This window comes from Pteropus alecto, unplaced genomic scaffold (genome assembly GCF_000325575.1).
Source record: "Pteropus alecto unplaced genomic scaffold, ASM32557v1 scaffold88, whole genome shotgun sequence".
Lineage (NCBI taxonomy): Eukaryota > Metazoa > Chordata > Mammalia > Chiroptera > Pteropodidae > Pteropus > Pteropus alecto.
This window is the reverse complement of record NW_006494611.1, coordinates 8706738-8734142: the sequence shown is the minus strand read 5'-3', so window position 1 is coordinate 8734142 and position 27405 is coordinate 8706738. Positions and strand designations below refer to the sequence as shown.

General features: G+C 51.3%; 2 protein-coding genes and 1 long non-coding RNA gene across 9 annotated transcripts in view; 1 reads left to right on the top strand and 2 right to left on the bottom strand.

Moving 5' to 3' along the window:
* Positions 1–6819, bottom strand: part of PDZD7 (PDZ domain containing 7) — an 18965-nt gene extending 12146 nt beyond the window's left edge. For all 5 annotated transcript variants that reach the window (XR_003044263.1, XM_006925866.3, XM_025042237.1 and 2 more), the window contains exons 1-5: positions 6679–6819; positions 5519–5893; positions 1383–1523; positions 882–1056; positions 168–344 (exon numbers count right to left, since the gene is read on the bottom strand). Coding sequence is in view for 4 of the 5 variants with exons in the window: in XM_006925866.3 (XP_006925928.2) it covers positions 168–344; positions 882–1056; positions 1383–1523; positions 5519–5741 (716 nt within the window). In the remaining variant the exon portion in view is untranslated. The remainder of the gene's footprint in view (positions 1–167; positions 345–881; positions 1057–1382; positions 1524–5518; positions 5894–6678) is intronic.
* A 1180-nt stretch (positions 6820–7999) lies between these two features.
* SFXN3 (sideroflexin 3) lies at positions 8000–15619 on the top strand. Of its 3 annotated transcripts, none has more exons than XM_015599916.2 (11): positions 8000–8102; positions 9364–9527; positions 10571–10621; positions 11090–11188; positions 11549–11624; positions 11785–11870; positions 12146–12273; positions 12468–12517; positions 13390–13439; positions 13907–13954; positions 14212–15619. In XM_015599916.2, the coding sequence occupies exons 2-11, from the start codon at positions 9367–9369 to the stop codon at positions 14306–14308; spliced, it is 846 nt and encodes a 281-aa protein (XP_015455402.1). In that variant the 5' UTR covers positions 8000–8102; positions 9364–9366; the 3' UTR covers positions 14309–15619. The 3 variants fall into 3 exon arrangements, with proteins under 3 accessions (XP_015455402.1, XP_006925926.1, XP_006925927.1); XM_006925864.3 differs by having other exon boundaries at positions 10571–10741; XM_006925865.3 differs by lacking the exon at positions 10571–10621.
* Positions 15620–16948: 1329 nt separating this feature from the next.
* On the bottom strand, positions 16949–19721 carry LOC112474086. The gene is made up of 2 exons (XR_003044264.1): positions 18121–19721; positions 16949–17214 (listed from the first exon to the last, which is right to left on the bottom strand). It is a non-coding gene; the product is annotated as an uncharacterized LOC112474086 (long non-coding RNA).
* Positions 19722–27405: the final 7684 nt, after the last annotated feature.

Genomic DNA, 27405 nt, shown 5'->3' with positions numbered 1-27405 from the left:
CTCCTTCCAGGCGACCCCCACCCCCCTCTGTAGATCCCACCCCTGACCTAGGCCCTCATTTGGACATGTAGTTGGCCAGGCCTCACTTGCTGACCCAACTCCAGGTCCCAGCCCAGGCCCTTCCAAGCTCCATTCCCTACCCATTTCATTCCCTGCCCAGCCCTCACTTGGACACATAGATGCCCAGGCCAAACTCCTTGCCCCCACGGATGTTGAAGCCCAGGCAGAAGTCGTCAGAGGTCGTGTAGAGGTGAACGATGCGCCGAACGCTGTCCTCTGAACTGCTGTCGGACGGCGTCGAATTGCCCTTCTCCACCACCAGCCGCCGATTAACCACGTCCACCCTGGGGCAGGGACAAGGGGCCCTCAGCCTGGACCGCCATCTGCTACTATCCACTCCCCTCCTCCCAGCAGCCCCCACAACTGCATGGGAACAGTGGGGGACTTTGGGGGACTTCCCAGGCCTGAAATCTTCAGTGGGACATAAATTAATCAAATCTGGGAAACCATCCTAATCTCCTCTTTTTATTGAGCAGCTGCAATTTGCCAGGCCCATCTCGAATCCTCACAGGCTTTAAAGGGAGAGGTGCTGTTACTATCCCAGACTCAGAGCAGCAGCAGCAGCAGCAGCAGGAGGAGGAGTGTAGAGGGCAGGGCTACTGGGGCCTGGGACAGCAGAGCCGTGGAGAGGAGGGCTGGGAGACAGATGTGGCCTTTTCTCATTTCAAGGTCAGGACTTAGGATCCTTTATTTCCCGCCCCAGGAGTTGGGAGGAACAGAAGTCATACTAGCCAGGCCCATACAGAGCCATATGCCCTCAGCTTCTCCTGCTACGGCTTTAGGTGGGAGTGCTATGCGGCAGGCGGGGCAGGTCTTCTCACCATGTGGTCTTCTCCTTGGAGAATTTGATGCCTGGCACACGGCCCATGCGCCTGACCATCATGTGCAGGCGGCTGCTGCCTGTCAGGACCTTCACGGCACTGCCCATTGTGGTGCTCTCCAGGCTCAGCCCGTTCACCTCCGTGATCTTGTCCCCCACACACAGGCCAGCCCGCTCTACATCAGGGGAGAGTGGTGGCTGGCATCGGTCCCTTGGGAGAAGTTCCCCAGCCTGAGGCTGAGCCCCCATCAGACCAGGCTCCTTGTGGTAAAACTTATTCCCTGAGATTGGGGATCCCCAGGTAGGGTCTGAATGTCCGCTTTTAGACTAGAGATCTGTCCAGTAGCCCACTCTGCCCTGGGAGTGGGCGCCATCTCCCCATCAGATCAGGCCCTCCAAAGCTGAAGGCCCTTTCTCCCATCCTGAAAACAGCATCTTTGTACTCCACTGAGACGGGGTCACATACATCCCCCAGGACCTTGTCCCTGGGGACCCTGCTCACCTGCACTGCTCCCCTCCTCCACCTTGCTGACGAAGATGCCCAGGCCGTGCTCAGAGCCGCCCCGCACACTGAAACCCAGCCTCCCCGCTGGGCTCTTCTCCACCCGGACTGCGTGGATGATGTCACTCTCATCACTGTTGGCTGAAGAAATGGAGACACAAGCATGACTCCCATGCCCATTCTGGGCACAGTGGACCACTGAGTTTCTCAACTTGGGGTCTAAAAAGGCTGGGTTGCTGGACGCAGGCACCCAGGGACCTAAGCAAGGGGGCCAGCTAGTTCTTTGAGTTCCCTCTGGATGATTTTGAGACTATGGGCCAGGAAGGGTGTGAGAGCAGTCGGGACAGGACTCCATGCCAGAGGACACTGTGCGCCATCCTCATAATATAAATGTGTGTGTGTGCGCGTGTGCGTGTGTGTGTCTAATGTTTACTAAGCTTCCCATGCCCGGGATAGGCCAAATACCTAAAAATCCTGGTACTCTGAGGGACAGATGGATAGAAAAGAGGTTCAAGACCCCATTCTATGGAGTGTGGTTGAGGGAGTTTGGGCTCTTCGGCTTGCAGGGGAAATGAGTATGTTAGCTTTATCTTCAAATAGTTGAAGAGCTATTCTGTGAAAGGTATTAGATATTTTTGACTGTGCAACCCTGAGGGCAGAACCAAGCCCACATAGTAGAGTTATTTGGAGGCCAACTTAGCAAGGGAAAACTTTCTAAAAACTTCAGCTGTCAGACAATGGAATGAGCTTTCCAGGAGGGAGAGTGAGTTCCTCATCTTTGGAGGCACACAAGCTGACACTGGGTAAATCCTTGTTAAGGATGTTGTGGAAGGATCCCTGAGGCGCCTTCTATCTCTTAGACTCTGTGATTCTGGAGGTAAGGGCTACCTGACTATATGAAGAGAGAAACTCAAATCAACACCATGTTGCAGTATGTGCCCAGAGCCCAGAGTGGTCCTCTCCATCATCGCTGGGGAAAATAAAGAGGAGGGAGGCCCATAGGGGCTGGAGCTGTCAGGAAAGGTTTCTTGGAGGATTAAGATGGGTAGGATTGGATGGGTGGAGGGGAAAGGGAGGACACTGATGAAGGAATGGAGTGAGCAAAAGCTCAGGTGGATCCTTGACAAGGTCTTTTGGTTGGAGAAAGGTGAGAAGACTGGAGGGGTAAGTTGGTTCCCAGGTGAGAAGGTGAGATTTCTTCTTGGGCAAGGCTTACTCCAGAAGAAATCTCACACACACACACACACACACACACACACACACACACACACACACACACACACTTCTATCTGACTAAGAGAAATCGGGTTACAGTGCATGACCGGGGAAGCTCAGACAGAAATCCCCAAAGGCAGGCTGTGAGCAGCGATGGTACGGAACAGAGACATGGAGATCCTGGGGCGTCCTAGCCGATTCTATCTGCACAGGTTTTTGGACCTTTTCAGCCCAGCCAAGGAGCTTTTTGCTCTCTCATCCCCCAACCCTCTTTCTCCTCAGTCCATCCCTGGAGCCAAAGGGATGCCATATCTGGGAGTTTGAGCCTAAGAGCTTGGGGCATCTAAAGCTGGAACATTTCTACCTGCACTGCCCTAGCCCTAGCCCAGGCGACCGACCTCTCCCTCCAGGCACTACGCAGCCTCCTCACTCTCTCCCCACTTTTGCTCTTGCCTTCTTTAATATATTCTCTATGCAGTGGTCAGAGTTAGCTTTTGTAATAGACCATGCCTTTCCCCTGATTAAAACCTTTAATGCCTGCCCTTGCTCCTAGAAGGAATGCCACACTCCTCCCATGCCCAGTAAGGTCCTCCACAGGCTTTTTTCTGCCCACCTCTCTTCTCTCATCTCTGGGCACCCTCCCTGGCCTCCCTGACCTCCTTCCTGTTCCTCTTACAGGCCAATGCTTTCAGTGTTTCCTCTTCCTGTGATACTCTTGCCCAGCCCTTCATAAAGCCAGCTCCTATTCCTCAGGCTTTCCTGGCTCAGATACCACTTAATCAGAGAAGCCTTGATGGACTACCCTACCTAAGAAAGTTCTTTCTCTCTTCCCAGGTAGTCTCTATTAAAAGTGGTTCTTAAAGCATGCTTCCCAGACCAGCAGCAGCAGCAGCACCTGGGATCTTATTAAAAATGCAAATTCTCAAGCTTTACTTCAGACTCACTGAATCAGAAGCTCTAGGTGTAGGACCCAGCAATCTGTCTTTTAACAAGACCCTGCCCCCATCCCAGGCAATTCTGATGTATTCTAAAGTTTAAGAAACACTACTCCTGCATAATATCTGATTTAGTACCTTCAAGAATCTTACTATCCTTTCTCATTATTTGCTTATTTGTATATTATTTATTTTCTGTCTGCTTTCACTAGGTTGTAAACTCGACCATGGTAGAGACTTTGTAATTCTTTTCCACCATTTTTTCCCCAAGTATGCTGCTCATTCCTTGGTATTTGCTAAGTATTTCTTGAATAAAGGAAAGAATAAAAGGATGAATGAATGAATAACTGAATGTGCTAGGAGAATAAGGAGAAAGGGCTGGTTTGGATTAAAGATGATGCATTTTCTCTGGGATCAGCAGGGTTTGAGAGGCTGGTGGGACCTCATGGGGGTGATGTGTCTCCCTTATCAGTTACTCGTGGCCCCTGAGTGGTCTAAGTAATAACACAGGTGAGGGGGGCCAGGCTGTGGAGAGTTGGGAGATACTTGTGCTCAGGCAGGGGGAGGATTCTGATCTCAGAGGCTTCCAGGCCAGACAGGCTGGGGGCCAGCTTGTCAGAACAGGGCCCCTCGGGCATGCTAAGTCTGGTATGTGAGGGGGTGTGCGCAGTGTGTGAGGGAGGTATAGCGCAATATCACTCACGAGGGCAGTGCTGCAGTTCCCCCCTTCCCCCTCCATGTCTCACTGCTCCTCTGAGGACTTCTGTTCCATGACCACCTGACAGTGGTCACTCTCAGCAGTGCTCTGCTGCTTACCTGAGAGGGAGGCCGAGTGTGTGGAGGATGAGGGGTGAGTGTGCTGGACCCCTGGTGGAGAAAAGCCCGCTCCCTGAGCAACATGCTCCATCTCTACCCTAGAGGGCTGGGCAGAGGAGTAGAGATGCCCAACTGAGTTAAAGGGAAGAAACAGGGTGTGAAAAAGCCCAGTCTGGGATTTGGCCAAGGGAGCTCTGCTGGCCGAGAGACAGGAGCGGAGCTAGAGATGTTTATCTGATCCTGCCCACAGAAAGCTCAGGCCCAGGGGGCCCCCACTTTCCCACCACCATTCAAGGTCCTGCTTTACTCACTTACTCTTTGTCGCCTCACATCTGTCAATGCAGCCAGGCTGTCTCCTAAGTGCCTGCCCCATCGTGTTCCATGCTTTCCACTTCCATCCTTTGTCTGTGATACCTCCGCCAGCTGCTCTTAATGCTATCTCTAAGCCCTGCTACACCGTAAATTTCTGAAGGTAAAGATTGAGCTTTATTTCTCTCTAGGACCCCTGCATAACCTAACCAGGGCTGGTACAGAATCTGTGTGCAATGAAACAGCATTAAGCATCAAAATAAGCTTCGGTCTCCCCCTCCTTCAGGAGCCGTGGGGCTCCCTCCCAGACCCTCCATCCTCCTCTTTTCCCCCCTCTTCTAAATATTTGCTCTACCTTTATTACCTATCTCCTTCAGGTGAAGCCTTTCATTCTGTCTGCCCACCTGGTCACTGACTCTTACAGCTCAGCACAGAGCTGGTCACTCAATAGGCTGGTTGATGGAGGATGTCCTCTATCCTGCCCACCCCCCAAAGGCCTACACAAATGAGTTTGGAGAAAGGTAGAGTCCGTGGGATGAAAAAGCCAATTTATTCCCCTGCCTAGCTCACTTGGGGGCTAGCATACCACACACACACACACGCACACAATTTTCCTTGCCACCATGCCCCTATCCCACCTCTGACCTCTCTACAATCCTGGAACCCTAAAAGATTGGCCTAAAGGAGAGAAAAAGATAGATAAGAGTGTATGGGTTCCCAGAGAGCCCTGCCCACCCCCTCCCTAAGACGCCCATCTCTAGAGTTCCCCTGCCCATATTGCCTCTACCTTCTTCTGCCTAGTGCCATATGTCCCCTTCCCCCACCCCGCACTCCCAGCTGGCGGCTGGGCCTTGCCTGCACCTTCGATGGGGGAGTTGATGAGGATGACTCGGCCCATGGGCGACGAGGCTCGGATTCCGCGGGGGGGCCCATTCAGCAGCCGCTGTTGCTTTCTCAGCAGGTATCGCATTGCGGAGCCAGAATCGCTGCCCAGATGGCCTCGGGAGGAGAGGGAGCTCAGAGAGCCCGAGCTTAGGTCTCTGAGGCCCAGTGGGTCGAAGCCCACTGAGAAACCGTGTGCCATGGCGGCTAGACTACAGGTTTAGAAGCAACCTGCTAGTCCTCAGGAGGAGGGCTCCGCGAGCTTGGGGCTCCATGAGCCTTCTGAACAGGACTGCGGTCACAGTGACCAGGATCCCCCACCTCTGCTGCCTCTCCAGAGAGTGAGCTCCAGGCCTGCGCAGGAAGAGTGGGGGAGGGGTTGAGAGTTGAGAGAGGGGTTTGAATGCTGCCCTTAGAATTTCCACCCCTCTCTGTGGTTTGAGCATCCTGCCCTCCCATGCCTTAGACTCCTAACCTCTCCCACCCCTGGCCAGAGAACTGCCCAGTCCAGGCACCATCGTGGACTTCTAGAGCCATTTCTACAAGGCGAGTAGGAATCTCTGCAAGCTCCCCATTTTATGGGTGAGGAAACCGAGTGCCGTGAGAGCGTGTGCTTCGAGAGCCATTCCTACAAGGCGAGTAGGAACCTCTCTTGCATCCCTTTTTCCTGCTCTCAGCTGAGTCATCTGTTCAGTTCCCAGTCCTCAGTAAAGGTTGAGACAGTAAAGATAGGATTATTGCGCACCCTGGGTTTTCAAGTAGTGTGAAAGAAATTGAGACCAGGAGAGTTTACTGCACACCTCTCCTGTGTGGGTGGGTAGGGGGCCAGCCCCTGGTGCTCAGGCCTGGAGGGCAGGGCTTCAGGACCTGGGACAGCTGCAGCCAAACACCCCAGAGATTTCCCCAGCTCCCAGAGATCCCCAGCCCCTAGGCTGCTGTCCCCTCCGTCTCTCCCCGACACCCGTCTAGAGAGGTTGCGTGAACCTCTCCCAGGCTTGGTGGGAGGACCTGCTGGCAAGAGCACCACAACATCCCGCGCAAACCTGGGGCCAAATCCTAGTCTCCAGAACACAGCACCCTAGTCCCCACTTGGACCTCCTGGCCTCCCGTCTCTCGAGCTGGGCTCCCAGCCCCCTCACCTGCTCTTGTATGCGGCCACCTCCGGCCTCGCCCGCCGGTGGGCGCGAGCGACTGCAGCAGTGAGGAAACCCCGCCCACGCCTCATCGAGGTGGCAGGATCCCGGCTGGCCTGCGCAGCCCCGCGCTCCCATTGGTTGAGAGGGCCGCCAGTCACTCCCTCCCGCCACTTCCTTTGGGCGCCCAGAACAGCCATTTGTCACCTGGGCTGGGCCGCTGGATTCTAACCGCTCCGATTCTAGTGCTGGTGCCCCACCCCAACTGCGAACTTGGGGGCGCGGATCTCGGCTTGACGCCCTCCCACTACCGGTTCAGCTCAGGGGAACCCAGAACAGCGTCTTCTCCAGGCCAAGCCAGCTACCAGAGCTCATGAAATTGCCACCCCTCAGCGGTCACCCCCGATGCCTCAGTGAGGGAAAGTCACCTGGTCAGAGCAGGATGTGAGCCTGCGGTACTCAGGAGTGGGCTGGCACCTGGGTGTGTGGCAGGCGTGCTCTGTACTGTGACTGGGTGCGTTGTGAGTGTGTGTGTGGCTGAGTGCTGCCTTCTTCATAGGCATCCTCTTCCTATGTCAGACAGCCTCTCTCTGGCCAACCAGTTATGGAAAGGTCGCAGAGAGCAGCAGCTGATCCCAAGACACTAGGTAGAGGAAGAATCTTTTTGATCCACTTGCTTGATGCAGAAAGAGCTACCTTGAGCCTTCTGCTCCTTCACATCCGAGGGCAGGGACTGGGGCTAAGGTCTGTGTGCAGAGGTAGAGATTGGGAGCATAAGGAAACTGGGGACCCAGTGGAGATAAGGGTTACAGGGGGGAATAAAAAGGGAGCTGAGGACATCGAAGGGGCACAGGCACGAGAGGCAAGGGGCTATGGAGGAGCGTGAATACGAGGTACTGCGAGGGGAATGAGCTGGTGGGAAGTGGGGTAGGAGCCCAGGAGGCCAAGAAGGCAGAAGCCACTGTCAAGGCAGCCATCAAGTAAACAAGCCGGGCGGTAACCCGAGTCCCTCCGAGGGCACCATCACAGGATAGACCCTTCACACCGCCCTCCTGCGCCCTGGGTGCTGGACACTTAGACGCCTTGCTGCCGAGGCCGGGTGGTTGTCTGCGGAGGCCAGCCAGGAGACTACAAGCAAAAGATGCAACACCCGCGGCTCTTCCCCTCCCCTCTCTGGCTGGGGCTGGATCCCCGTGGCCCGAGATCAGGGCGTCATCCCAAATGACACCCACCGCCTCCAGATTCTGCCAATCCCTGGGCACGCCAGGCAGACGTGCTGGGGCGGGGGGCGGGGGAGCCCCCCGCCCCTCCTTCTGGTTAGCGTCACAAGTGACGTTACACGTGATGGGTGGGAGGGCGGTGGCGGCGACGTGCGGAGAGGAAGGCGGGTCTGAGAGCTGCAGAGCCCAGGAGCCCAGGAGCCCAGGAACGTGAGTGCTTGGGTGGGGTTCTTGGTCAGGCGAGTTGGGGGTCGAGGGCTGGGTGTCACAGAGGGAGACCTGCCTTCTCTGTCCTGTCCTGATTCAGAATACTCGTCTGTGGGAAGGTCCATGCAGCAAGAGGAGATGTTGGTTGGGGGAAGAATGCCAGGATGCTCTGTGGTCACACATTCAAGTGTCTGTAACTGATGGATATGGGCTGAGTGGTATGTGTGTGTGTGTGTGTGCGTGCGCGCAAGTAACGGTATTTGTGGGCCAGTGTATGCAGGGCGTGTCCATTCTGTGTGTATGTCTGTGTAGGGTATGATGGTGTCTTTGTGTGTGGGTATGTGAATGTGAGTGTGTCAGAAAGGGGAGGGTGTGTTTGCCTGTGAGGGAGGAAGTGCAGTTGAAAAGGATTAGTCATTCTGCAGGATTTTGCCCAGCGCAGCCAGATGGCTGTTTCAGGCTTTCCTCTCTGTGCTGGGTGGAGAGGGCACTTACAGAATCCTGCCCCTTTTCTGGAGGTAGGTGGCTCAGGGTAAGGACTGGGGCTAGAAGTGGAAACATGTCTGTGCCAGCTTTGCCCAGCTGGGGAACAAGGAAAGCCTCCGGACATTCAGTGTGGATTGAAAACACACACACACATCCCCCCTCCACACACACACACACACACACACACCCCCTACACACACAGCTGGTATCAGAGTTCCTGTTTGAGATCTGGAATAGATAAACTCTGGGGTGGCCCGTGAGCTCCTGTTCTCCTCCAATCAGGAGCTAGGATGTAGGATGGCTTATGCCATGTTTCCAAACAGCCTTGGGAATTTGCATACAAGGTCTCAGGGCAGCTGGTGCCTAAAAGTGACATGAGCATGAATGTAGAATGCATATAATATGCATTTTTGTGCATACAGAGCACAAGAGTAGCCACATGGGATTAGTCGCTGCTCATGCATCAACCACGCACATGTAAATCCTCACTTGTGAAAATCTGCACCAAGCCAGAGTGCAAGATCTGTTTTCCCAGTTCTGATTCCTCCCCTCCCCACCCACTCCCCAGGTTCCTCCAGTGGTGGCAGATCCCTGGGCCAGGACTTTGCCTAGAAAATAGCTCCTCCCCCACTGTCACTTACCTATCTGGAGTCACCTTGATCTCTAGAAGGGATTGGTGACAGGCCCTGGGACCAGGGCAGGGCCACCAAAGGCTCTCCCAGGTAGAGCCCTTGGATCCACTCTTTGGAGTCCTCTGACTCTGGTCCCTGCCTTACAGAAAATGGGTGAGTTGCCTTTAGATATCAACATCCAGGAACCTCGCTGGGACCAAAGCACTTTCCTGGGCAGAGCCCGACACTTCTTCACTGTTACTGACCCCCGAAATCTCCTGTTATCTGGGGCACAGCTGGAAGCTTCACGGAACATTGTGCAGAACTACAGGTGACTCCCTTCCTCATCTTGACCCTGTAACCCAGGATCTTATTCCCTGCCATTAATACAATACCTTTTGCACTTGTCTCCCCAAGCTTGGGAGTGACCCTGTCCCACCCTTCACTCCCTGGCCCTACCTATTGGAATCACAGAAAACAATGGCACAGAGCTTTAATCTGAAAGATTTTAGGGTGTTTGGGTTTAGGAGGTAGCACTGATATTTATGGGTAGGGGCCTGCTCTATGCCTCACAAACCCTGTACAGGGACCCATCCCACTGCTGGGCCACCATCTGCAAAGACAGAGAGGCTCAAAGTTGATAAAGAGGTAGGAAGGCTTCCCCCTTGTCTCCAGGAGGAAAAACCCTTGCAATACCCCTAGCCATTTTTGACCCATTGGAAACCACCATTACTCATGATTCAGTATTTGGGCAGAAATTCAGGGGCACCCCTCTTTGTGTGACTAGAGAGAAATAGAAATAGATGTCGGAAGCCAGCCGACCAAGTCAAACCGGGTACCTGAATGGGGGAGCGGGGACTGAGAAAAAAGAGAAGACAGACAGGGTGCAGGAGGGAGAACAGATCTCACAACTGTCTCTCCGAGTTTATTTCTTATCCTTCTTTTAAACACAATCTGTTCCTTTGTGTATCCCAAAATAACATAATAAAAGTAACATCCTGAAGATCCAGGTACAATTGACACTTCCTTTGACACTCCCTTCGACACTCCCTTCAACACTCCCTTTGGCTATACTTAATCTTCTTCCTGGAATTCCACAGAACCAGCCTTTTCTTTTTTATGCAAGCAGGCCTCCTGAGATAATCCATGCACTCTTTTGAATTTGGGGAGCTTTAGCTCCCTACAAATAGAAGCACTTCCCCGCTTTCTGGGAAGATTTGATTCTCTCGCAGAGACAAGGAGCTCCTTTATTCTGAGATTGGGGACCAAAATGATTGGTCCTCTGCCCAGACTTCCCCTGAGTCAGGTGGGCAGGGCTTGGGTGGTCAATCTGCCCCCTAGAATTGCCTGTCTGCTCCCTGCTAACCTCTGCAGGGCTGGCGTGGTGACACCAGGGCTCACTGAAGACCAGCTGTGGAGGGCCAAGTATGTGTACGACTCTGCCTTCCATCCAGACACGGGGGAGAAGGTGGTCCTGATTGGCCGCATGTCAGCCCAGGTGCCCATGAACATGACCATCACGGGCTGCATGCTCACCTTCTACAGGCAGGTCCTGACCTGTGTGTCCTCTCCCTAGTACTCTGTCCAAGCTAGAGCATAGCTTGATGACTAGCTGCTTCCTCTCTGGGCCAGTGTGGGCAGAAAATAGTGGATAAGTGACAGTTTGTGTTAGAATCCCTTCCATTCCTTAGAACTCAGCCTTGGAGATCCCAGAGACATTGAGTGTGTTTATGTAAATGGGGACGGTCATGCAGAGGTCACCAGAGCAGGATCTAGGGTCATCATTTGGGTTCCTCTTGAAGGTTTGGGAATAACCTTTGGGGTTTCATTATCAGGGTCCAAGGATGAGGGACACTGTAGAGGGGGCAGAAGTAAATGTCTTTGTTCCCTCAGGAAGACCCCAACCGTGGTGTTCTGGCAGTGGGTGAATCAATCCTTCAATGCCGTCGTTAACTACTCCAACCGCAGTGGCGATGCTCCCATCACTGTGGGGTGAGAGCTCATCCCCAGAGACTCTTCTCCCTGCCCACCACTGTTTCTCCTGTTGTCTCCTGTTCCCCAGTGGCTCATGTAGCAAGTGGCTCTCTGCCCCCTTCTCAGCCTGCCTCCCTCCCCACTATCCTGGCCTGGGGGCATGGGACCCTCTTGTGTATGCTTTGGGGGACCCATTCTTCTTCAAGGGGAGGGGTTAGGGCTTCCAGACAAGTCTACACTAGAGCACATTAGGCGTTTCTCTGCAATGAGGCCGCCCTCCCACGCCTCCTTGTTAAAGATTTGGCATGTCCCTGAAGGAAAGAGCCACATGCTAAACAGTTCACCTCCCACCTTGTGTCCTGGCTTTTCCATCCACAGGCAGCTAGGAACAGCTTACGTGAGTGCCACCACCGGGGCTGTGGCCACAGCCCTGGGACTCAAATCCCTCACCAAGGTAAAGTGCCCCTCCCATTCTACTGGTCCCCAGTCATCCTTTATCCACCTCCTTCCCTGTCATTCCTCCACCCTGACATATACGCCCCCATAACTCTCCCCAAAGTTCCTCATCACCCGGTGGCCCTCATGGCCACTAAATGACATCTTTCCTCCCCCAGCATCTGCCCCCACTAGTTGGCAGATTTGTGCCCTTTGCAGCTGTAGCAGCTGCAAACTGCATCAACATCCCTCTGATGAGGCAGAGGTGAGTGGCCCCAACTCCTGGTCTATGCACGCCCAGTGTCCATGTGGGTGGGCATACCATCCAGCTGTGGGGACTAACCAGAGCGGGGACTATCCTCTCCTACCCTGAGCATGAGCTGCTGGGTCCAATCTCAGTCTGACACTGGGATCTGGGGTAGGAGAACCAGCTTTTGAATCTAGGATGTCTGAGGGGACCCCAGGGAATAGCTGCCCATGAAGGCATTTCAGGTAGGATTTGGGGCCTGTGATCCAATCCTCACCCTCTTGCCTTCTCAGGGAGCTACAGGTGGGCATCCCAGTGACTGACGAGGCAGGGCAGAGGCTTGGCCACTCGGTGACTGCGGCCAAGCAGGGAATCTTCCAGGTGGTGATATCGAGAATCTGCATGGCAATTCCTGCCATGGGTGAGGCAGGGGTGGCTGGCCGGGGCATGGGAGGCTCTGAGAACATGGGTGCAGTTCTTCAGGGGTTTTGAGGACTCTGGGGCCATAAGACTCCAGAGAGACTTGGGAGGAACTGTAAAGGGGGAGTCCTCTCCCTAAGGATCCCAACTTTCACACCATTAACTCCATCCCTCCCTGCCCTGCTCTTCCCTCAGCCATTCCCCCCGTGATCATGGACACTTTGGAGAAGAAAGACTTCCTGAAGGTAGGTCACTCTCACCTCTCCTATCTTGGAAGCAGTGGTTCCTGGGAGCAGAAGTGAGTCCCCAAATCCCTTTCCAGCCTGACTTGAGTCTAAGATTTGCCACCTTTTTGCCCCCTCCCCCTTCATTCATTCAGCAAGAATGAATTGGGCTGGGGTAAAGGAACACTGAGAGAATAGGAGGAGCAGATAAGGGAAGGAATGAAATGGTTTCTATCCTGAAGGAAATTGGTGTCACTCCAGAGGCCTCTGACACACACCAGGGATGTACTATCATAATCACACTTGCTACCATACTTATGCTGTCACCTATTAACAACAGTGAGACACACACACATGCACAAACAGGACAAGAAAGCAAGGCCCAGCAGCACAAGCTCTGGCTCATTCATTGGACCATTTATTCACAAATTTTTATTGAACACCAACTATATGCATTGGAAGAACAGAATGGTGGTCCCTATAGCTGGAGCGAATCGAAGAAAGGTATGTAGAGCAGGAAATATACGTGGAAAAGGACAAATTCATGACACTGGGATGGGGGGAGATGCGTGGAGGGTCAGAGGAGGCTTCCTGAAGAAAACAGCTTCTGGAGGAAATGAGAGACGAGAAAGAGGGGCAGGGAGTGCCATGGGAACCAATCTGAGAGACCAGATGGGTCATGGGACACGAGGGAGAGGGTCAGCAAACAGGCCTGGTGGAGTGGAAGGTGGTTCTCTGGAGGCCCCAACCCTCTTTTAGGCTTAGGAGAAAGAAAAAGGCCACAAATCAGAGGGTCAGAGGCACGGCTGGTGGGATAGAGGTGTGGTGGGTGAAATAGAGTGAGGGCAGAGGGCAGGGACACTTGCCATTCCATTGTCTCTGTCTCCCCACAGCGCCGCCCCTGGCTGGGGGCACCCCTGCAAGTGGGACTGGTGGGCTTCTGGTAAGTGTGCAGGGAGTTAGCAAGGGTATGTGGGAGTGCCCTTTTCATAGTGGACATAGGCAAGTATTTATTGCTTTTAAGATGTTTATGTACATCGTTAATTTATACATTGAGCATCTGGGGGTCTTGGACACCCCTAGGGCACACTGTGTGTGTTAGTTATCAGGTAATCCCTGTCCTTGAAGGTCAGGCCTAGTTGAAGCGGTTCCAGTCTTCGTCTATAGAAGGAAACCATGAAAATGTGCCTTTTGGTACCATCCAGGAGTTTCATGCACACTGAATTCCTGATTCTCTCTCTCTCTGGCTGTGATGCTCTGGAGGTTCTTTCTTCAGCCAGAACCTAATGTCAGTGTTGGCTTTAATTAGTCTCCACCCCTAGGGGCAGTCTCTAGAAATAGGGTGGTGTGCAGGGAGGGAACACCCTTAAACCAAAGCTTCACAGACCTTTCCAACATTCTTCTCCCCAGCCTGGTATTTGCCACCCCCCTGTGCTGTGCCCTGTTTCCCCAGAGAAGGTAAGTGTTGCCCTTGGACTTGGCCCTGAACAGGTCTCCTCATCGCTGGAACCAGCTGATTTTAGGGTCCTTCAGTGTGCTCCCAGAAGAGGCCTGGCAGGCACTCAGCTTATTCTTGGGGTGGGAGAATGACAGTGATCTGGACCTTCTGGCCTTTAACAGAGAAGTTTCTTCATCTTGGGAGGAGGGATGGTGATCCCTTGGCCTGAGGGGTGTTGGGTTCAGGGGACAAGCCTGCCTGTGCTATTCTTTTGTAGCTCCATACACGTGAGCAGGCTGGAGCCAGAACTGAGAGCCCAGATTCATCAGCAAAACCCCAGCGTTGAAGTGGTTTACTACAACAAGGGACTGTGAGGGAGGGTCACTCTGGCCCCTCCCTCACCTCCTTGAGCCGCTGTGTTTGTGGAGCCTTGCCATCCTGCCACTCTCTTTTGCCTGGTACTGGGCAGGGGGCTTAGTGGGGAATAGCTATTGAGACCAGCAATTCATTAGGCTGGGGAAGGTACTCGCATAAGCCTTTTTCTCTCCTCTCTGATTTCAAAGAGCAGCATCACGTAATCCCTTTCTCCTGTGCTAGTGTGTCTGTGTATATACCTATGTGATACATGTGTGTACATGTTGTTCTGGAAGCTAGGAGCAGACATTCTGTCCTGGGATGTCCTGATATCTGGCTTTTCCACTTGGCCTCCTGCCACCTTCCAGCCAGCCAGACTACACAACATCCTTGCCTAAACAGTGCTACGGGCCAAGTCATTTCTGACAGCACCTCTCCCCTTCTGGACATAGAAGGAGCCCCAGGATTTCAGGACAGACTGAGGGACACTAGCAGACCAAACTGAACTGAATCCTTCAGATTTCTGCTAACTGGCCCCCAAAGCTGACTCAGGGACTGGGCTGGCAAAAGAAGACATGTCAGGCTAAGAGAGGAAGGGGGCTTATACATCCCCCACATCCCAGAATAAATCATTTCCTCTCCTCTTCTTTGCCAGAGCTAAGGGGTATCTGGGCTCTTGCCATCTTCCCTTCCCAGTTCCCCCACTGCAATGTGGGCATCTTCAGGCACCATCCTAGGAGTTCTTGGTCCTCTCTGACATCATAATATCAAATCTAAACCTATAATCCCGACCTTCTCCCTCAACCAAAAAACCACTAAGGCAGAGAAACATTCCCCTTTAAGAGCTCCCACCACAGCCTCTTAGAGGGGACACAGCTATAGAACGGTGCTTACATTCCACAGGTATCTGAGTGGGTGTAATTAGTACACTCTCAAGGCAACTAGGCCCCACATATACAACCTTAAGACAGGGAATTTTGTGTTCCATTGGCCCTTGTTAGGCATTCAGCAGAACCCCCACCTTAGCTTCTCTTTCTTGAGGCTTGGCCCTGTTCCTACCCCCATCACCACCCCCGAAGGAAGAGGGGCCCAGGCATCAAAAGCTGGTTCAAAGGGGAGGTGGTCCTGGGGATGGAGCATGTGCTGGTAAACTCAGAGAGAGTAGAGTTGGAACTTGACTTCAACTCCCATGACCTCTGGCTGAAGTAGAGTTGAAGGCACCAAAGGGGTCTTCTAAGAGCACTTTCCTGCTCCCCCAGCCAACCGCCACCAGTAGTAAAAGCTATGATGCCATTGTTGCTCAATAAACTGGAAACCTGTCTACTTCTTGATCTTCATTTGATTCTATATTGTGAGTGCTCAGGAAGAGCCACCCGCCTGTGTGGCCTTCCCTTCTCTCCCCACAAGGTCCAGGTCTGTCTCTTCCCTCCCCTCCTGTAGGGAGCCTCAGCTCTCAGCAGAGGGCGCTCTGAGATGAGAAAATCAGTCCTGCATCAGCACCTTCAGTACTCAAGTTTAGGGGATGTAAAGGGGATGTAGATGGATGCCTCCACCTTCTATTCGCTCAGCAAATGGAGCCCTGGCTTCATTTCCATCTTCAGGGGTGCGGGGTGGGGAGATGATCACACACCTACATACCTACTCAGGTTCTGAGCTTCTTGGTTCCCTTCAGACATTTGACATGGAGTGGTGGCCTCTGGTGCCCAGGGAAGCCTCTGCATAGAGGAAGGCTCGAGAGCTAAGTACTGCCCAGCTTCATGAGAGGGAAGTTGTTAGGCACCAACACACCCTCCACCCTCCTCTATGCCCCCATTGATACTACGTGGGAAAAAGTCTGGCAGGGACCATTTGCTGCTCAATATCCCTTTCTCCCACCCCCAGGGCCCTCCACTCCTTCCCTGCTTATGTAAATGACCTCCCCCTTTTGTTTTCTGGCAAAAATTAGGCCAAAAGTTCATGCCTATGTACATCTGGTGACACCCACTACTAAACAGTTTATATTGCCTCTCACACCCTAAGCCTTGGCTTTGGAAGCTTCAAAAGAATAAATATGAATGAATCTATAACAAAATCCATTCCCTACTCCCTGCGGGAAATACCTTACATCTCCCTTTGTTCAACCCAAAGCTCTCACACTAGGTGGTGGGGAGAAATCTTTAGGGCTGAATGGTCCTATAGCAGCCTGAAGTGAACCTGCTACCTTGGCCAGGGCTCCTTCCCTCCTCTTGGGAAGTAGAAGTTTACTTGTATGGGTAGTAGGAGTGACACCAGCTACTGTTCATTGAGTCCTACTGTGTGGTTCCAGACTTAATGAAGCAAACTGCTTTAAGTCTATTATCTCTCTTGATTTTCACAACCATTCCTGTGAGGCCAGACATGTTATGTCCATTCTTAGCAAAGACACAGGCTTAAAGATTAAAGAATTAAGATTAAGAAATTTCTTAAAGATTAAGAAATTACCCACAGCTACACAACTAAGAGGAGATAGAGCCAAGATTCAAGTCGAGCTCTGTATTACTGAAGCCACTGTGCTGTGCTGCTTTCTCACCTGCCAGCTGCCAGCCAAACTTGAAGTCATGTTCCTAGTCCCTCTGACATTCCAGGCCAGCAAAACTGACAGGCCTCAAGTGTACACAGACCTTTCTACTAAAGCCACTGAAGACTGTCCAAGCATGAGGGTTTTATAGCTGAAGGAGTATAAGCAAAGATTTCCATTCTTGATTAAATAGATAACCAGTTTCATTTCCGTCCTGTCCTGCCGATCTGGACCAGTGCCTCCCACCAAGCCCACTGGAGCCCTGGATCAACTCTTAAAACCTGCTGCAGTAACAGCTTTGGCCTTTGGTAATGCTCTTGAAAAGAGACCTTGCAATTTTACTGGAAAATCTCTAAGATAAATCCACTTGGGGGTGAGGTGCAGCACTCTCTGAAAAAAAAAAAAAAAAGAACATTTTATAACAGAATTATTTGAGCTTTGCAGATAACACTGAACCATGTCGGAGAGAAGACTGGCCAGGGCACCAGTGGGCCAGTTAGGAAATGTTTTCCTGCCATCTTTCGTTCTTATTTCCATACCTGCTTCTCAAAGCAAAAAAATTAGCTTTAGGCTAACTTCACAGGCTCTATAGAGGCAAATCCTAGTTAGGTACATTTTCCAAAATGCCTCCACGTACTTAGATTTTTCCTTGGAACTCAGCATTTGAGCACAGGGTATCTATCACTCCTCACTGCAAAGTAATCTGCCGCATTCTTGGGCCTCCTCTCATCCTCCTTGTGTTCAGACTATAGGAAACTTCTCTGGAAGCCTGCATCTGTGTCCTTGGCGTCCCTCCCCTGCCTTTCACTCTTCTGGCCTCATCTGCTTCAGAGCCCCCACCCTGCCCACTATTAAGAAAAACCACAACTCTCCCTCTCTCGCAACATACGGTCAAAGGAGGAAAATGGCTTTGGTCTAGAGCCCTGGCTTAGCCTGACCACAGGAAGGAGGCTAAGTAACCTCTTTTCCCCGGTCACTGGAACTAATGAGGCTGGCATCTCAGGGACAGGTTAGTCCCTAGTGGTTAGGGCCAGCTTCAGGTCCGGCTCTGCGGACTAGCCTAGTCCGCTGGATCGGTACCCCAAGGGTTAAAGCCAAGCCCCACCATTTCTTCCCGGTAGAGCTTGCCCACTGAAGCCAGCCCCGCCCCTGGGTCTGTCAGTCACAGGTAAGTTACGCCCCTCTAGACTTAGCCTGTCAGGAGCATGGTCTCTGTCAGTCAGGCTCGCTCCACCTCCTCGTCTCCTAGGCAACGGCTTTAGCGCCACAGACCTAAAGACAATTCATCTTTCCTACCTGAGCCCGAAACCTCCGTCTCAGATCCACTTCCTGGGTAACCTCGGTCCTGGGCCGCTAAATCCGCCAAGTCCTCTTACTCTTTTCCAGTTTCGAAGCCGACGAGCGCCTCAGTGCCCGCCCTTTGACTTCCTGCCCGGAAATCCGCGAGGTTTTCAAGGAGTCACGCGAGGCCTCTCCTGGGTCTCGTGGCCGGATTTTTTCAGCGGCTTCCGGAGCCATTGGTCCTGCCTTTTGCGCGGTCCGCCCCTCTCCCTCTCTCCGCCCTCGCATCCTCTGTTCTGGAAACGTTTACTGAACTCTGCTAAGAGAAGCTCTGTACCAGGCACTGGGCAGAAATCGCAGGTTGGGTGAACAGAGACCCTTCCCACAGGACACGGCCTGTGCCCAGCAGTCATTAAGGCGCCCCTCCAAGTCCCCTCTTTGTCGAAGTCACCCCCTCGTTGCTGTGATCTCGGGTCCTCATGTGGGGGCAAACTTTGCTAGAAATTATAGCAGAATTTTGACCCGGTTGGATCATTTCCCAAGAGAGAGCTTCCTGGGTTTCTCCCTTCTTTCTTTCAATATACACATATCTTTTTCCTCACTGGTCGTCTCAGCAAAGCCTGTCAGAGGGAAAATGGCACACTCAGCTCGGGGCCACAGCTCCTCTAGCTTCCTCTTTCCAGTCTTCTCAGACCAGCGAAGTTTTGCAACTGAATAACGACCAGGAGACTGTGGGAGGAACCCTGCACAGTTTGGGGGCTACACACACAACCCTTTCCTCTTCACCCCCCAACATATCCAGTAGGAAAATAACCAGTGCCTGGAATAAGCAACGAGCCGCTCCTTCAGGGTGAAGAGTTTGCTTATAGAGCAAGAATTTGCCATGTTAATGTATAAATTAGCCAGTGAATCACCTATATTATTTTCTGACTGAAGACTCCCCCATCATCAGCAAGTCCTCAACTGACCACCTTAATTTTATTTATTTATGCATAATTATGAAAACAATCGTATTATTTCCCACCATACTCTGTTAAACTTGCTTTGTGAAAATTGACAACGTTTATTTCCCAGAAAGAGAAAGTCTGGTTTAATTTTAATTGAAGTTATTTTGTGAAAAACAGCAGAGAATAATTGTGACTAGCTTCAGTAAATAGAGGGATGTACTGGAAGGATTTATTGCTCGCTCTGAGAACCAAACATGGAGCTAACTAACTTGGCCTTGGAAAGTGCAGGAAGTTGGGAAACTCTGGGGACTTCAGTAACTGGAGTTTATGGCCACTGCCATTAAAGTACAGCTTCAACCAGCCGCAGCCTCCAATCTCTCCATTCAAGTTTCAAAACTGGTACAGTTTTGATCAGTTGTCTACCCCTAGGAGGTGGCCAGAGGTCAGTGTTAAGTTGCAAGAATACTGGACATCATTACTTCAGGTCCACCTCTGTGGCTGGGCCTGTTCCTAAAGTAGAGCAGTTGTTGTGAGCTGAAAAATCACCCTGATTGGTATTTATGGCAATATGTATTATTACTGGTCCTATACAGTTGATTCTCTCCAGTTTAAATAAAAACCTTCCTGAGGGCAGGCACCATATCTTTACTTTTTTTCTAATTGTGATTAAAAAAAAAACACACACATAACATAAAATTTATCATCGTAACCATGTTTAAGTGTACAGTTCAGTGGTATTAAGTATATTCATAAACTTGTGAAACAGATCTCCATAACTTTTTCATCTTGCATATCCGAAACTCTGTACCTATTAGGCAACTCATATCTTCACTTTTATGTGCCCACAGCACCTATAATAGTGTCTGATCCACAGCATGTACTCAATACATGTTTGCTGAATAAATGAATGTGGAATCCAAAAGTGCCCTAAACTCCACTAGTCCTAGGTAAGGTCACTAACATAGTGGCTCTTGATTTGTTTTACTCCTCAGGAAACCTTTAAAATTTGTGACATATTCATAACAGAAGCAATGGCTGTCAGCTTTAGTGATTTTCAGCCTGGAGGATGGGAGAGCATGTCCTCTCAGGGGGGCATATCAAAATCTTGGGGGGAGTATGGCTTAAAAAGTCCCCCAGGCAAAGTGAAACTTGTCCCCAGATATGTCCCTACATAGGATGGCCAGCAAGAGAAGGAGCTTAGCCCTTTCTATTCTGTGTCTCCCTAAGAGTCCCAAATGCAGGGGGGTGAGGGAGAGAGTGTCTCACATGTAATCAGAGCCACTGTCTCCAACCCTGTTGTCTGCCTGCTTCCCTGCACTTGTCAATGCCTTTTCCCTTTGGCAGTTAGTTCCCTGTGATGCTTATCTACCCTCCACCTCTGCAGCTTCTGAGGCTAGCACTGAGCTGCCATCATTTAAGGCATGCTGAAAGGGAGATACCTTCACCCCTTCACCTTATTCTTGTCCAGTTCTTATTGAATGGCCTCATTTCTTGGGCCTCCGGCGATATAGTTTTATTTGTATAATTTCCTTTCCAGGACACCAAGGCACAGTGAGGGTGCTGGGTAGTGGTGATGTAAAATTAAGCATCACCCTACAATATACCTGGAAGCATTGCTTTTTATGATACTCAAGCCTTCTGAGTCTGGTTCATCTTGCTGGACTTGCTCATTATTGCTAGTGATTTTCTTTCAGGGCCCCATTTCTGCAAGCTGGCTTCCAACACCTGACCCCCCATGCTGTTGGACTCCCTTGCTTATATCTTATCCCCGAGTTGTGGATAAAATACAAGTTATTTTCCATTGGCCAAATCAGATGACCTCTATTCAATTGTCCCAAACATTCCAAAACCACTAAAGAGGTTTGTTGCAAAAGGAAAACAGGCAGACTTCCTAAATCTGCTGTTTCCAAAATGTGTACTGAGGCACCCCAGACTGCCACAATGAAATCACAGGACATTTTAAGTTTTTGAGGGAAACGCATCCCAGCGGTACTTGACATCTGTTGGACACTGCACAAACTGCTAGCTCAAACTCAGTTTCAAAATTAGATTATAGTATATTACTTTCCATGTCTTTGCAAAACTGGGTTTTTGATGGTTGCTGTGACAGAAAAGCAAGAACTACATAGAAGTCAGTGTGAAACTGGAAATGAAGGTAGCGGTATCCAGGCTGAACCAAAGTTTTGAAAAATTATGCAGAGCCCAACTGGCACACACGTCCTGTTAGTAAGTAACTGAGATTAAGAATGATATAAAAACATTCTTTTTTTTCCTTCCAGTTTATGTGTATTAGTTTTTCAAACAGCTACAAGGGAGTTAGGACATAAATATTAAGTTGTCTGGACCTAAGTACTTAAAGGGAACTGTTAGATATTTATTTTGACCTAGGATTCTGTGACAAAATTACTGAAAAACTAAGGCTTCCATGAATGTAGAAAGTTTGGGATACCCTGCCATAAATGTATGAAGAAATGAAAAAATGAGGGAATAGTACTGGCTTGTATTTGGGTCTCACACCTGCCCTGTGTAAACTCACAGGTGCCATGCCTTTGCAGGAAAATTTCTCTTTTTTAAATTCTTGATAATTCCGTCTGGGAAGTTCTAACCTTGTTTCAGTGACCCAGGTTTTTCACAACGTGATCAGAGGGTGGTAGAGGGTCCCTAGGGACTGGGGTTGGTGGTGGTGATTGGAAGCCAGAACTGAGTTGGCCGGTCCAGCTCAGAAGAAAAGGAGAGAATAGAAGCTGAGGACAGTAGGGTCCCTCCCTGCCTCTAGGCTCTGCTCTGTGTCTCTGGCTGGGCTGCACGGTAGCTGTGTCTCCTTAGTAAACTCCAAATCCAGAATGGTCCCACAGTACGCCCCCTGGAGGCCAAAATGGGTCCGTTGGATGTGACTAACGCCACTGGAAACCCGGGGGACTTTGAGCCCCCTGTCCCATGGAAGGGGTGGGCGGCTGCCGCTGTGGCCCCATGCAGGTCTGTGCTTCTCCCTTCTTCCCCACCCGCATCCTCAGGTGACTGGCGGGCGCCTTCCCGGCGCTAAGACGGCTGAACCCGCGGGTCCCTAGCTCCCAAGCTCATACATTAAAGATGCGGAGGCTCCCGGACTGCGGTGCCACAAACATGAAGACAAATTTTTAATCCCGAGCAAGAAGATGCCGGGAGATGGGGGACGCAAAAGAAAAATGAATTAGGTTTTTATTATGTGTTTTATTATGCTGTAATTGAACAGGGTTAGGTGAGAATACAATATATTTCTGATGCGGCTGGAAGCGGGAGGGGGCGGGAGAGAGGCTGACTGCAAGCGAGAGACTGCGAAGCTCAAGGAGAAGCGGGGGCTCCAGAACGCAGCGGATCCCAGGGGAAGGCAGAGGAGCGGCGCCGACCCAGCTGTGGGCCCAGCAATCCCCTCTCCCCCGCCTCCGGCAGTTTGGTTGAGGATGGAAGGGTAGGGGGGATGCACTTGGAGAAATGGGTTAGCGACAGGTCCTGCTAGCATATATACTGGAGGAGGGGACGGGCTTGAGAGTTGGAAGTCGTGGGGCTCACAAACCCGCTCCAAGAAGGAAAACTGAGTCATAGAGGGGAAAGATAGCGACTATGAAAAGACAAGGCTCTCTGGAGTCATTGAAGTTCCAGAGGCCCACGAAGTTACATTGGCTCCCAACATCTCCCCACTGCACACGTCGGGTACAGGCCTTGTAACAGCACACATTGGGGCGCCCACTTTCTGCTCTCGCTTATTGCAGGGATACCGGGGCCCTCAGACATTCCCCCTCTCCCCGTATACTGCCCAACTCTTGTCACCTCTGAAAAGATCTATGCTGATGCAGGTCTAATCCAGCATTCACCACCCCAGCACTACGCTGCCAGGAGGCTTTCTCTGGTAAAGGGCACCCAGGTGAGCCCTGGGTTGGGCTGTTGGACCGGAAATGGGCAAACCGTCCTCTCGTCCCTGGGACCGCCTCTCTCCCCCAGGCTCGCCTCTGGGTCTGCCCCAGCCCGACAGCTTCATTAAGGGCTGCCGCCTGCTCAGCGTCTCACCTGCTGCAGCGCCCCTCGCGCCCCGCCAGGGACCCGCTCCTGGCGGTGATGAAGAGGCCCATTAGCCGCTTCTACCTTTAGGGCGGACTGGGCTGCTCTCCCCACCTCCCAATTAGGACATTAGAAACCGTCAACCAAGATTAATAGTTGCCCGGCTCCGGGGCAGGGAGATGAGCCCAGATACCACAGCAGAGCCGCTTGCTCTGCGCGGGCCAACCTGGTGCGGGACTGATGCATCACCTGCTTCAGCCACTCCTCCCTTCGCCTCCTTTTCTGGCCTCTGGGCACACCTGAGGTTCTCAGATGAGCCCCACACGGTGTTGGGCATGTCAGAATCCTATTTTCTGCTGAGTCTCAGACCCAGGCGTGTTCCAAGGCAAGGCGAGTGAGGGAGGAAGGTGAGCCCTCTCTAGAGTACTCTCCCAGCTTACCTCGGGCCTGAGTGAAAGACTTCTGATCTTAAAAGAAGGAATGACCATTACTTTCTCGGAGAGACGTCCTTAACCTCTTCTCCTCCAAGTCAGTTCTCCACTTATTCGCGCTGATTGCTTCCTGTCATATTTTTCAGTATATGTACCATATGCGTGCTTTTACCTTTATTCATGTGATTGTGACATTGATGTCTGTCTCCCCCACTGGACTGTGGGTTCTAGAGGGAAGGGACCATGGTTTTGCTCAGCATGGGCTCTGCAGCACCTTCAGTAATTGTGAGTTGAATAAATGAGTGGGCGACAGGCTTGTGGTTTTTTTTTTTTTTTAAACATTTGCTTCCTGTGCTAGCTCCCCATCCCTTTCTTAAACACCCTCATAGCACCTGTATTCATATCATAATTGTAACTTATTCATTATTTCTGTGATTATCAGTTCAGTGTCTTCTCCTCCTTGAAGCCAGAAGTTCCAGGCGGGTGGGCAAGGGCTGGGCACACAGCTGCATCCCGTCCGCCAGCTGAGAGCTCAGCACTTAGTCCATGGGGTTATAATGTGTGAAGGCTCAGCTATCTCAGGAGCCTTAGATATCTTCAACTCTCATTCTTTTGAGCATTCCATGGCCTGAAGAGGCAAAATGACTTGTCTGAGGTCATACAGCCAGCTAGAAGCAAAGCTAGAACGAAAACTTTTCTTTCCAACACAGAGATTTTTTCTCCAAAGGTCACATCATCTGGGACTCTGAGGAAGCCCCTTTTGAATTCTGAGGTTTCCAAGTCTTGGGGAGTATGGGGGGGGTGGTCCCAGGTATCTCTTCCTTTGGTGATGGAAGTCACCAAGAAGTAAGTGTTTCATCTCCATACAGGAGTTTGGGGCCCAGAGGCTCCCTATACTGTGTCAATAGGGGTAAATTCTTTCTATTAAGTCTCTAGTTTCTCTTCCTTGGATGTAAAACTAGGAGAGCCTCACCTCCTCAGCCCTGGAAGGATGTGAATTGTCTCTGATCTCTCCTCCACCCACCACTTAACCCCATGCTCCCCATCAGGGAAAAATAATTATTTAGGAGCAGAAAATGAGGGAAACTACAGAGGAAGTGCTAAGACGGAGAGAATGGGGACTTAAGCTCTTCCTCCATCTCATCACACTCCTGGTGTCACCTCTCTAGACCCACTTACGCTAGGGGGGAGGTGGAGGGACTGGGTTTGGGGATGGGGTAAAATCGATACATCACTGGGTTTTGATGACCGCAGGCTTTCACCTTGCAGATAATGGGGTGAGCGGCGGTAAATGCTCACTGACAGAGCGGGCTCCCCCGGCCTTAATGAGATAATCAATACTTGTTCTCGGCTTAATTTCCATCTAATTGCTGTTTAACGACGCCGGATAATGGGCCGCCTCCTGTGAAGAGAGCTGGCTGGGAATCCGACCCGCCTCGGACTCCCGCCCCTCCTCGCCGGGCGGGGTGCCCTCGCGCAGGTGGGATGGAGGCTCACCATGCTCTGGGGCGGGGCTGGGCCTCCCTCCGTCCGCCTTCCTGCCCCGCGCCGCCACTTGCCCACAGCGTTCTCGCAGGGGGCGATCCAGGATTTGGGTTCGGGGTCCCAGCCAAGGCTCTGGGTTCTGGGCTCGGGTCATCCAACAGACTGGGCCGCGGAACTGCGCGGTGCCCTCGCCTTCTAACAGCGTCTCATCCTCCCTGTTATCCACCGGGCCAGGCAAGTCGCATCTGAGCCCCTGGGCGGAGGTAAAGGGCCTCTGGACAACCCCTTTCCTCGTTTCCCTTTTCATCTCAATGCACTGCACAGGGCAGTGGCATCAAGGCCTTAGGTAAACTGCGGTGTTTCCGAACCTGAGAAGGGCTCCAATCATATTTTTCCCTGTGAGGTAGCTGGCTTGTCTCCTGCAAAGGAACTTGGTCACCACAGACCTCAGGCGAGGAGAGGGGCAAGAATGAGGAAGACTGGAGTGGGACACCTTAGTCCCATAGCTCAGAGGCTTGCACTGCCCCTCAGCTTAGAGAGCCACCTGATTGCCACTCACCACTCCCCTCATCTCAACCACCCAAAGCCAGAAAAGTTCCCGCCAACATCAGCAGCTGACGTTAGCCATAACTGCTCTCACCTCCCACCTTCCTATCTCAGCACTAGTAGCTGGAGGTTCTTCCCAGGACCTCTCAAACGTCCTAGCCTCACAGGGGACTGACCTACCTCCCCCACACTGCCAGCTCCACAGCCCCAGAGCATCTCTCCTCTTGATGCCAACCCTGAAGTACTTTGGCCTCAGGTGGCCAGATGCTGTGGCTAACAATGTTCCCATCTCCTCCCCACCTCCTGGTCTTCTGCCGTCTGGGCACTCACCTGCATTTCTACAGCCTGGCTCCTGAATCAGGGGTACTTAAATTTATAAAACACCAACTGAAGTTCTGGCTCCAACTACATTAAAGTTAAGCTGACAAAGATACAGTGGTAGTGTCAGGATAATGTGATAGTTAGAATCAAGCCTTGGACCTAGGCAGCCCTAGTTTCAAGTCTTGGCTCTATTGCTTACTGGTCAGTGCGACAGGGGCCAAATGTATCTACAGGTCTGAATCTTATTTTTCTCATTTAAAAAACAAGGTTCATAATCTTACCTTTGTAAATCTGAAATAAACTGATATATATATAAATTGCTTGTCACAGTGCCTAGCACACTGAAACCATTGGATAAGTAGTAGCTATTTTGTTGTTATTCTTGCATGTTAGAGCTGAAGGAATTGTCTAGTTCAAGGATCATAAACTCAAAGGCTGCAGAAGCAAGCTGGAATCCTAACTGAGGGAAGTAGGCCAGGTCAGGACTGGTGAGGTGGAGAGGGCCAGTCCCACCTAAAACAGCAGCCAGTACATCTTCAGTTGTTGCTGGGCAGACTAGATTCCCCAGTGTTTTTTTCTTTTTTTTTTCCCCAAGAAAATATGGCAGCACCAGCAGCTTAGATGTTAGCTCTGACTTTTCTTACCTCTCACCACCCCCATCTCAGCACTAGGAGCAGCTGGGCATTCTCCCCAGTGCCTCTCTGAACATCTTGGACTGATAACTCTGGCTCCCAAATTCTGAATTTTTATATAAAATTTCACACAATTTAAATATTGGCGATTAAGTAAAAATTTTAAAACACTGCCAAATACAACATGTCTGAAGGCTGAATTCATCCGTGTTTCTCAGAAGAAAGTGAGGTGCAGATGGGTCATGGCTGCTGGCAAAACTGACTGGAAGCCTGGATTCTAAGTTAAAATGAGAACTTCTCCTAGGAGGCCCTTCCTAGATCATGGCCTCTTTAGCTGCCTCCCACTGCAGATGTTCTTGGCTTTGCCGACAGCACCTGGTGTTAGCACTTGGCAGCTCCCAAAGCACAAGGCCTGGATCACGGCAGGCTTCTCTTGTGATAAATCCAAATTCTTTTAAAATGTTGTGAGGGCAGTGTGACAGCAAGTCAAGTCTCAGGACCCTGGAGATCTCAATCCCTAATTTAAAGCCCCATTTTCTACATGTTTCTTGAGTTCAACTTCAGTGTGATTGTACTCAACACTTTTCCCAGCTGGGTTTCCCCTAATCAGGAGAAAGAGCCAGCAGGAGGTTTGCTAGGCATAGTTCTCCTGACTGCCACGTTTGTTACTTCTCTTCCTGTAACTTACCCTTGGGGAAAAAATGGTAGAAAACTCACGAAGGCATCTGGGGTTTTGTGAGCTGAGCATATCAACATATATAAGATTTATGGACTTTGAACATGCTTAGAGATTCATGCTGAGCCTCAGATTCGTTCTTTCTAGACCATGTTTTTTTCTAATATGTTCGTTCTCTTAGTACTAAGTGGCCCACACTAAACAGAGATGGCAGTTGTTCTCAGCTC

What these genes read in the sequence shown, in the direction of transcription:
- SFXN3 (XM_006925864.3), top strand. Translation starts at nt 9,367, where the DNA reads ATGGGTGAGTTGCCTTTAGATATCAACATCCAGGAACCTCGCTGGGAC. An exon ending in CATGGCAATTCCTGCCATGG is followed by an intron (nt 12,274 to 12,467) that starts GTGAGGCAGGGG and finishes CTCTTCCCTCAG; the next exon opens with CCATTCCCCCCGTGATCATG. An exon ending in GCCCTGTTTCCCCAGAGAAG is followed by an intron (nt 13,955 to 14,211) that starts GTAAGTGTTGCC and finishes ATTCTTTTGTAG; the next exon opens with CTCCATACACGTGAGCAGGC.